Source organism: Equus quagga, chromosome 22 (assembly GCF_021613505.1).
Source record: "Equus quagga isolate Etosha38 chromosome 22, UCLA_HA_Equagga_1.0, whole genome shotgun sequence".
In the NCBI taxonomy this organism is placed as follows: Eukaryota; Metazoa; Chordata; class Mammalia; order Perissodactyla; family Equidae; genus Equus; species Equus quagga.
The window spans coordinates 6,354,386-6,364,794 of NC_060288.1; the positions used below are offsets into that span (position 1 = coordinate 6,354,386).

Sequence of the window (10,409 nt, forward strand, 5' to 3'; positions counted from 1 at the left end):
TCGGGAGGAGAGTGTCAGCCCTGTGCCTTCTGTCACGAGGGCTTCTTCAGGGGCCCCTCACTTGGGGCTCAGCTCTCAGCCTCACCTTGAGACTTGGTTGTGCCAGTTCCTCCTGTGCACAGAGGCCTTCAATGATTATGTTTCTTGCAACCCCAATTCAGAGTCTAGTCCAGGGGTCTGCAGCGTGGGGGCCAAATATGGGTTTTACGTTTTTAAAAGGTCATAAAACAAAAAACCAAATAAAACAATAAAGAAGAACATGCCACAAAGGACACATGTGGCCTGCAAAGCCTAAAATATTTACTCTCTGACCCTTTACAGAAATTCTCATCCTAAAAAACTTCATCCTAAAAAACCTTTAGGTGTTTTCTACCTAAATTAAAAACAGATTCCCAGGGGACCCAGCTCACTAATAACATTTTCCTCTTTTGTGTTTCTTTTAGATATTTGATTTCAATGCTGACTTTTTCACTTTTTCCCCCCTTATCTCCCCTCCCCAAAGAAATACAGCCCCTCGGACCCTGCTTTTGCTTACGCACAGCTAACCCACGATGAGCTGATCCAGCTGGTCCTCAAACAGAAGGAAACCATAAGCAAGAAGGAGTTTCAGGTTCGTGAGCTGGAGGACTACATTGACAATCTTCTAGTCAGGGTCATGGAAGAAACCCCCAACATCCTCCGAGTCCCGGCTCAGGTCGGCAAAAAAGCAGGGAAGATGTGAATCGCCAGCACACGACACCGAGCCTTTCCCGTGAACTCATTTCCACCTGCTCCTGAGCTCGAGGACACGGTGTGCCGGATACCCAGCTTCCACATCGCCATCTCCCTTGCATGTTATCTGGCAAGAGTCAGTTCTACCAGTTGAAGCCAGGTTAATTATTACAATGAATCTTTTGCTGTACGTTCCCAGGGTTTTTTTTTTTAAATGCCACTGTGCCTTTAACTGTGTCATAAATACTTTATGCCCCGACCAGAGACGTGTCATAAGATCTGATCTTGGTTCAGAGATTCAGATGGTGCAGGGGGTATTAGTGTATTTTAACATTGGGGTTTTCTTTCTTTGATATGGAGATTTTAAATTACGTACCACCCCCTGTCACTGAAGCCTGGGAGGATGAGAAGGAGCACGCAGTGGGTGCTGTGTTACACACGCTTTCTTGGCTTTTGAGTAGCTCAGGCCTGGCTTTTTGGCTGCCAGTGCCGACTTTTGATACCATGGAAACCTACCTACCGGGCTTCTTGAGCTTGGTCTTGTTGTTCTGACTGGAGCAGAGGAGTTGAGGGAAAGCCTCTGCGTGTGCCTTTTAGATTTTGACCAAGCTGCCTTTTCAAAACAGCAGCATCTACTACTCTCTAGCCTTCACATGTGCTCTCTGTCGACCCACAGGGCCTGTCCATGGGGATCTGGAAAGCCGACTAGGGGTATTAGTGAGTCCGTTCGCACTCGGGGGGTATGAGTCAGAGTCCCTCCTCTCCAGTGGGGTAGGGGGGTCCGGCTGGCTAGAATGGCCTGGTCACCGCCTTTATTAGCACTTACTGAAACGGCTCCACCAGGGAAGGAATGAGTTCATCGGATCCCTTTGTGCTTTCCCTTCTGTGTCCTAGGACACTTGGCGCCTTCTTAACTGGTAGCACCAGTTCAGATTCTTCAGGGAATTTCACTGCTAGTAACCTGATATTGGAATTAGAACGTTTCTGTGTTGCTCATTTTTCCCCCTCCTAGTTGTGACCAGATCTCATGCAATCTTGACATCCCTCCTGGGGGGAGAATATCACAGGCCCCGGGGGGTGGGCAGGGTTGAGACAATAGCAGTTATTAAATTGGGTCTCTCATCTGTATGTTTTTGTTACACTGAGGTTAAGAGGCCGGATTCTTGGCAGCCAGGTCCCTCTTCAGGATCACATTGGCTGCAACGTGAGTTATATTGGAGCACTTTAATCTGAAGGATGATACTGTAACTTGATTTATCTAATTAGCTTTTAATTATCTATAGCGATTTTATTTAATCCTCTCCTACAGTCCTGGGGACCTCTGTAAACTTCTCCGATGACTCGTATTTTTGTAGTGCTACGAAGTTTATTTACAGACCTATAAAGAAAGCTGTTTATTCACTTGAAGTCTGAAAATGTACACAGATATGTTTATTCTGCAATATGTTTTGTACTTGATAGAAATATATTTTGACTGTGATAACCCAAGTGCCCTGGGGCAGGGGTACTCGGCATGGTTCCTCCTCTGAAGAGCGGGTGTGGAAACCTCAACTGCTCCCGAGAAGTGCTTGGTTTGGGGACAGCTGCTGCTAGGACATGGGGGATGTGACTTGGTCAGGGTGTGAGAGGGGCGTCTGGCTGGAGGAGAGTTCCTGTGCTCTGAAATGCCACTTGGGAACTCTGGAGATTGAAGGACAATTTACTTCAAGGGTGTCTGGTTTCTACCACTGCTGGAAAAAAATTCGGTTTATAGCATTCCTGCACCTCACAAGTAGATCGCCTGGAGGTCATTAGTTAATAGCTGTCCGTGAGGACTCTGCTTTCAGGGAGAATTTATCTGGGAAAAGCCTTAGCCTGCTCTGAGCCATTAGCAGGGGCTGGCGAACTGGAATGCGGGGGCTCTTGTAACTGGCGTATGTCTGAGGGCATGAGACCCATCTACACAAGGGGAGCTGGGACTTGCCTCCAGCTGCTCCAAGTGCTGACTGGCCCTGGGAGGAGGCTGTGCTCTGGAGAAGCAGGGGTGGCTCTTTTTTTGGCCTTGCCTGGCTGCCTCTAGAAAGAGCAGTCAGTCCTTTAGGGAAGCATCCGATTGAATACCAGACACCTTGCAGTGAACTTCAATTGGAGATCAGCTTCCTGAAAAAAATGTGAGTCCTTTGCCTGGTTGTTCCATCTCATCTCATTCCTTGGACTTTGACAGATATCCTGCCCTGTGTTTTATTCCTGTGTGTTAACCTCATCAGGGAAGCAGAATGGAGGAGCAAGAAAGTCTGCCCTTTGCCATGCCAAACAGCTCTCGGCCCTGTGTGGTGAGGCGTGTGCGCACGTACATGCATGAGTGGGGTGCATGGGTGTGGTTTCCAGCTTTGCTGACAGTGGGAGCTCAGCAGAGCGTTGAGGGAGGAAGGTCAATGGCACTCAGCCACACACTATTGAAGGCTAGAGGCGGTTTAGTGTTAGATTATGCGGGATCTTCCCTCCCTGGGTCATTTCTCCCAATCAACCTTTTTTTCTTTTTTAGAACTACTAATTAATGATTCCTCAAGGCCGAAAGGTTAATTTCCTTGGGAGGAGAACTTAGCCTCTTAGTATCCACACCAGTCTCAACTCTGGTTTCTCAAGATCTGTCACGTTGGCCTACTAACTTGATGTCTTCCTCCCTCCCACTGAAGGATCGTCCAGCGTTTTTAGATTGTAGAATTATCTCTTGCTTTGTTACTTTGGGAATTTTGAATTTCTTTGGTTTTGTTTTTAAGAAGTAACCTAAAATTTCCTACAACACTAAATAAAATGGTACTACCTTTCAAAGATCTGTGTCCGTGCTTTAGAATGGCTGCAGTAAAAATGTCTTCTGTCTCCCTGGAAAGCCTCTCTTGGGAGGTGACCACTGTTTCTCATCCCGCGCGGGTTCCTCACTTGGATTCCTGCTGCTGGCACCTTGCTGGGTGCCCAGGGGTCCCACTGCCCTTTCTCCTACAGAGGATGGGACATCTGTGATCCCTTCCCCATGACACACCTCATCTTGGCCTGCAGGGACCATGGCATTTTCCAGATAAACGTCATTTGAATTTTCTGCCCGCAGTGCTAAAAGCTGCCGCCTTTTCGTTGGCAGTGGGCACCACTGGCTGAGTGCATGAACCAGGCCCCTTCCTGGATTTCCCCTCCACCCACCTGCCGCCCACCCCCCAGCCCCCCGATTTCCCAAAGAGTGAGATATTCATTTTTGGGGCATGGTTTGAATTCACGCTGAGATCAGGACTGCCCCAGGTCTGGAAGCCAGGTCCTGGTCCCTGGTTCAGTCAACTTAGTCCATTCATTGTGGAGTAGAGGGTATTAGAGCTGTACAAGGAGTCTCCTGAGCTCAGCAATCCCAAACTCCAAGCCTTTCCTGACCAGGTGAGACCTCTGGCTGCCTCACAGCCATAGTCCATGCCCCAAGGGACCTGACCTCTAGAGAGCGAGGAGATGCTCCTTTTTTTTTTTTTCTTGGTGAGGAAGATTGTCCCTGAGCTAACATCTGTACCGATCTTCCTCTATTTTGTATGTGGGATGCTGCCACAGCATGGCTGATGAGTGGTGACGAGTAACGATTGGTGTGTGAATTTGCACTGGGGATCTGAACCATGAACCCTGGGCTGCCGAAGCAGGGCGTGTGAACCTAACCACTACACCACCGGGCCAGTCCCACTCTTTCTTTGAGATAAGAGTCACATTGTACGGACAGAGGCAGGTAGTGCCTGTGAAGCTCTTGGGTGGGGCGGGGGGAGCTTTGTCAAGGCCTGCCTGGTGTCAGGGAGGGCCTGGTTACACCAACTGGACGTTGATGGTGGGGCCACCATGTAAAGTGATAGGAAAACAGCTTCTCTTAAAACTTAAGAGCTCTCTGGGCTGGCCCTGTGGCTGAGTGGTTGAGTTCACACATTCTGCTTCGGCGGCCCAGGGTTTCTTGGTTAGGATCCTGGGCGCGGACATGGCACCACTCATCAGGCCATGCTGAGGTGGCATCCCACGTGCCACAACTAGAAGGACCCACAACTAAAAAATACACAACTATGTACTTGGGGGCTTTGGGGAGAAGAAGGGAAACTAAAATCTTCAAAAAAACAAAAAACAACTTAGAGCTCTCTAGGTTTGATTAAAAAAGAAAAGAAAAAAGGGCCTTCTGGGAGGAGGGTCTCTAAGGAGGGAAAGTTGAACTACGCCAATGACCCCAGCTTTCCCTCTGGGGTTCATCTCCCTGGCTGGTGGAATCCTCTCAGGTCAGTTCCTGCTGCTGCCACCAAACCCAGCCCTCAGGGGCAGGTTACTGTCTTTCAAACTCCAGCCCAAGGAGAGACACAGCCCCACCCCCCTTGTTTTTGAGTCCCCTTAGCCCAGCTGCTAGGAACAGACAGCTTTTTAAAAATACCAGGAACATAAAGGGAATGATTATATAAGAAGAGCATAAAAAGTGAACTTCCCCAAATCCAGTACTCTGAGCCCAGGGAAGTCAGGCCCCAGAGGTCTGGGGCGCGGGAGGCACCTGCCTGTCTCTGCCTAGCGGCCTCAGGTTCTTGTCTTGGCTTCTTAGCTGGTGCAAAGGCCTCTCATGTTCCGTCTCCGGAGGAGCGGTGTCTATTCCTCCCCCTCACTCCTCTGTCCACTCACTTGGTCTGTAGCTTGTTCTAAGACATGGCATACATGCTTATTCCTGGAAAAAAGACAAATCTTAAGTTTCCCATGACCAAGAGGTAACCACGGTTATTCTGATGCTTGTTCCAGCACTTTCCCCCTCATACAAATAGATACACTTTAAAATAAGATGAGAACAGGCAGTACAGACTGTTTTGAACTTTTCTCCAGACCTTTAGATTGTCTTCTGCAAGACGGACTGATAGTGATTCCGAGGGAGACCCTGCCCCAGCTAACAGCTCCCTCCACAGAAGAGCTGCGCCAATGGCAAAGAGGATCCAGCTCTCTGCAGGCTCGGGCTATCATCACAGCCGCCTCTGCACCAGAATGAAGACCTGCTGGGGAGCACCCTGCCTCTACCTCCCCGTGGAAAACGCTTAGAGGGTGTAGTGACCACTTTTTCACCATGGCCAAAGCGTCGGCAGCGTGGGTTCCCTTAGCCCTTGACCCAGTCTCTAAGAAATGGGTCCCATTCCCTAGGCTCCTCTTCAGGCGTCATCTTTTGGGTTCGGCATCTTCCTCTCCCAGGGAGGCAGGAGCTCTTGCTTCACATTCAGACGGGCTAACTTGAGCTGTGCGGGGCCAGCGCATCCCAGTCACAGAATCTCCTTGGGGAGAATGTCCTTACTCAGCCTTTCGATGTTCCACTATTTCACACAGAAACCTGTGTCCCGAGCCCTGGAAACAGTCAGTCTGGCGACAGTGATAGGCCTTTTCAGAGGGGAGAGAAAGCTGCTCTGTCCCTCCTGTCAACTGCTCGTTTCAGAATGAACCCTGATTGAAACAAGGAAGGCCCACTTATTGATTCCTGCTCTTTGCTAAGCACTAATGTGTAGTAGTTCTAATTCTCATCAAGGTAGGTAATATCTCCGAGATACAGATGTGGAAACTAGACTCAGAGAGGCGTCGGAACTTCAGTTGGCCTGGGGTCCTGCAGTGGGCAGTTAAGAAAGGATTTGAACCCCTCACCTGCCTGACCTTGCGTTCTAGAACAGGGGTCTGCAAACTATGGCCTTCAAGCCAAGAATGATTTTTACTTTTTTTTTTTAAATGTAGGATGAATAAGCCTAGAGATCTAATTTATAGAATGATGACCACAGTCAACAACACCACACTGAATACTGAAGATTTTTACATTTTTTAACAAATCGAAATAATATTTCGCAGCACATGAAAATTACATGCAATACAAATTTCAGTGTCCACAAAGTTTTACTGGAATACGGCCACACTCGTTTGTTTACTTAATTGTCTATGGCTGTTTCCACGTTTCAACAGCGGACTTCGGTAGTTGCAACAGAGATGTTGTCATCTGCCAAACCCAAATATTTGCGATCTGGCCCTTTACAGAAAAAGTTTGCCAACTCCTAGTCTAGGATCATTTTGGGGGCCAAGGAGATGATGTTCTGAGTCACTAGGAATCCTAGAGGATTGGAGCAGGCAGGGAAAATGATATAACTCAACGCCCCCTCAAGACAGGCCAGATAAGCCACAGCCTTGCTGAGGAAGGCGGTTCCAGGTGAGGCGAGTGGTATTCACTGGTATGCAGAGAATGGGGCCTGGGACCACCTTCTTAGAGTTATCATATGCCTTTGTCCTTAGGAGTTCAAGAAATCAAACACGATAATCCTGAGCCCAGGGAAGGGAAAGTGTGCTGGGGGAACAGAAGAAACAGCGCAAAAGGGGAAAGTGAGCGTGAGTGAGGGAAGTTACTTGGCACCAGGATTCAGGAAGTCCTAGAGGAGCTCTGCACCGTGGCTTGTTCACTGCGGGCGGTGGAGAATGAGTGGCCACTGAAGAGCCGACGTGGGGAAAGGAAATCCAGTCAGAAAGGCTCCAAGGCCGGAGTCAACTGCCGGGCTTAGTGTGACAAGGAGAGAGTGTCCTCAGGGCTCAGAGGGAAACTGGTTTAGAGTGACAACTTTTCAGTCATCTGAGCTGGGAGCAGCTCAGGGTGAGGCTGGATTGAGGACCTGAGTGCAGCCCAGCTCGCCCTGGTTACTTGCTCCAGATTAAAATGATCCCGCCCCTGAGAAACTCGATCTATTTGCTGCTTCTGACAAGCCCACCTAGGACAGGTATTCATGGGAGGTGAACAGCTCTTTGCTGAGGGCCAGCCCTCACTGCGGGAGGTGCTCCCGGGACATGGGGATGAGAAAGCCAGATCATTCCTGCAGAGACTTACACTCGAAGTCAAAAGGCAAACAACTAACCAGAATACACACATCTAACCAAGGGAGGACTGGCCGAGGGCTTCCTTCAGGTCCCATGCCATCAGTGCCTTCCTCTTTGGTCTCCTCTCTAGAAAGAACTCGGCCTTGAGGTCAGTATTTCACATCTGGACCATGGCTGAAGGAGCCTTTCCAACAGCCTCTTCTCTCCAGCAGCTGTCTGCTTGAATCCAGCCCATTCTGGGCACTCAGCATTCCAAAAGCCTCTGTGCCAGGTACCATATGGGCACTGGCAATACAGAGCCAGGAAACATGGTTCCAGTATCACAGGCTGGGGAGGGGGGGAGTAGGGGAGAGGGGTTTGAGGAGCGTCTGTTAAACAGATAATCACTATCATTGAATGTCGGTAACTCTTAGAAGAGTTCGTACCAGTAGGAAGGGCACCAAGGATGATGTATCTGTCCTGAGGTCCCGGAGGAAGGCAAATAAATTTCCTAAATAAATAGATTTCTTCTTGAGAAAGTGGAAAACCTCAGACTTACATGTCTTGGTAGAGTGCGCCATCTCCTGGTCTGGGTCCTGCTCACGCCCCAGGCTGCATGTCAAGACAAGGCTCTCTTACCCCTGTACCCCATTACGGCTGCTGGTTGGAGGATCAGAAAACTGCTCTTCAGCTTTACTATGAGACAATCGGGGAAAGCAGAATTTCAAGATTTCTGTCATGGGTAGATAACTCTGTAATAACATCTACTTAAAAAATGCATTTAAGTTCAAGATCTGCACAAAATTGGGGATGAGAAGTCTGATGCTGTTCTGCATGATAATGTAAAGAATTACTTCCAATGCCAATTATGCTGCTTTTAGGGACGTTTCCCTTCCCCAGTAAGGATGTCGACTGTACTGTCTAGAACTAATGGATGTCCCTGAGAGGTGTCTGTGTGCACACAACCATGCAAGTGTGTCTCAATATTTATTCGCTGGACAACCAGAAATATATCTTCACTGCATACCTCACGCTAGTTGGAAAGTCTAGTAGAGAGGGGGCTTGGAATGCCAAAGCCCCCCTAAGGCTATGGTGCTGAAGCCCCCTTGTGGTGTGGGGCTAGAGTGAGTAATTCCAAATAAGGGAAATGCACCACTGGGGATTATTTTGTCCCTTGGTTGGGGAGAGGAAGTGGATCCTCCAGTGTGATCGAGTCCTGTGGAGGTGGATGGGATTTCTCTAAAGAGGAGTAGCAGTTCTCAGCCTCTGAGAAAGCAGTCCCTAGGGGAGGGGGTGATATCCTTAGATCTGGATATCAAGGAGAGAGGCTGAGTGTGGAAGAGAAGAGACTGACATCTTTTGAAGGTATTTTTATTTGGTTTGGTTGGCTTTTAATGATTCCCTCTTGAACTGTGAGGAGAGTCTTATGAAAATTCCCATTTTACAATTTTTTTTTCATTTATATTACAATCACCTTAAGTTCCTCAACCCTTAGTAAAGTCCATTAACAGTCTGATGTGATGCTGATGTGGAAGATGAAAAAATGGAAATCTGGCTGCTTGGTGCTCATGGGTCAACTAACGCCTCTTCAGTGCAGGAGCATCCTGCCAGCCCACTGAGGTCCAAGATGCGGGAAATTCTGTTGTGCAGTAGTAAGGGAGGGGAGGAGCTTGTGAGCCAGAGGGGCTGAACGGACAATTTTTGTAAGGTGCAGCACCACTTCCCCAATTTATACAAAAGGTAAGTGCCATCTGAAGCAGAGAAGGCTGATGCTTGGGTTATAGATAAAGTGCAATCTTTGTGTCAGAGATGCCCTTGTTCCCCACTGTGGCCCAGGGAACTCACAGTCTCATTAGGCATAGAGGGAGTCCTCTGTACCTGACCACTGATTATAGCTCTTTCAAAAGAACCTAAGGTCTGTCTGATAAGATCTCCTTCTTTTCAAGGCTCAAATCCTGTTTGAGGACTCCCTGGGTACATGGTCATTGCATTGCCTTGTCTCTTCAGACTAATAAGCACCATTTTTCTCTTGAAATTTTTTCAGTTCTAGAATGCATAATTTATTGATTTTCTAAAGAAGACAGCTGTGCAGAGCTTATTCCTCAAGAGAGTATCTATTTACTAAGAGAATGACAAGACATCCTTATCCCTGCATTCTTTCTGTGAAGGAGCTGTCCACTTATTTCCTGTTCTCAGGGGGAAGTGCTGATCCCACCCTCCACCCCCAATTTCCAATGCAATGTTGAAATTGAGCCCACAACAGCTTCTAAAATCTGCTAATGCTCGAGGCCCACCTGAAATTCTCCACTGTCAGCTTGAGAAACGGAAATACTCCACACACACTGTCAGCACTTGCTATGCTTTCTTGGAGTCATAAAACACAGGCCTCTGGTCGTCCTTGACATTTAACTTAACTTTCTTATTTTTCAGATACAACTGATTCTAAAACTTTCAACTACTAAAACTTTTATTCTTAACGAGTGCAATTAGGATTCACTTATAAGAAAACACACTCTCTTTTTTGGGTGACTTTCAATTTATATTCAAACATGACATACAAAATTTCTAATTTGTAAGCTCGGTTTCTGTAACAGCATCATTGGAGGCACAATTTTGCTCAAGATCCTGTGATCTACACTATACCAACCTAGGAACTCTAGAGTCAGAATCTTGGAGCATCTTAAAGCTCAAGGTTTTAGAAACGTCTGAATCTGCTTGGACCTTCCAGTCTGCCAAAGGCCTCACCACTCCACAATCTTTCACTTTAACCTTCGACTTTCCTTGCCTAGCCTCTGAAAGCATGTGAGTTTGCCACTCTGGGTTTTATTTCAATTCCCTGGTTCTACAGTTGAGAAAAGCAGATGGCAAAG

General features: G+C 47.8%; 1 protein-coding gene across 2 annotated transcripts in view; it reads left to right on the forward strand.

Annotated features, from left to right (window-relative positions):
• RAB11FIP1 (RAB11 family interacting protein 1) overlaps positions 1 to 3,522 on the forward strand; it is a 29,567-nt gene extending 26,045 nt beyond the window's left edge. For both annotated transcript variants that reach the window (XM_046648431.1, XM_046648432.1), the window contains one exon: positions 503 to 3,522. In XM_046648431.1, the coding sequence (XP_046504387.1) occupies positions 503 to 721 (219 nt within the window). In that variant the 3' untranslated portion in view covers positions 722 to 3,522. The remainder of the gene's footprint in view (positions 1 to 502) is intronic.
• The last annotated feature ends 6,887 nt before the right edge of the window (positions 3,523 to 10,409 follow it).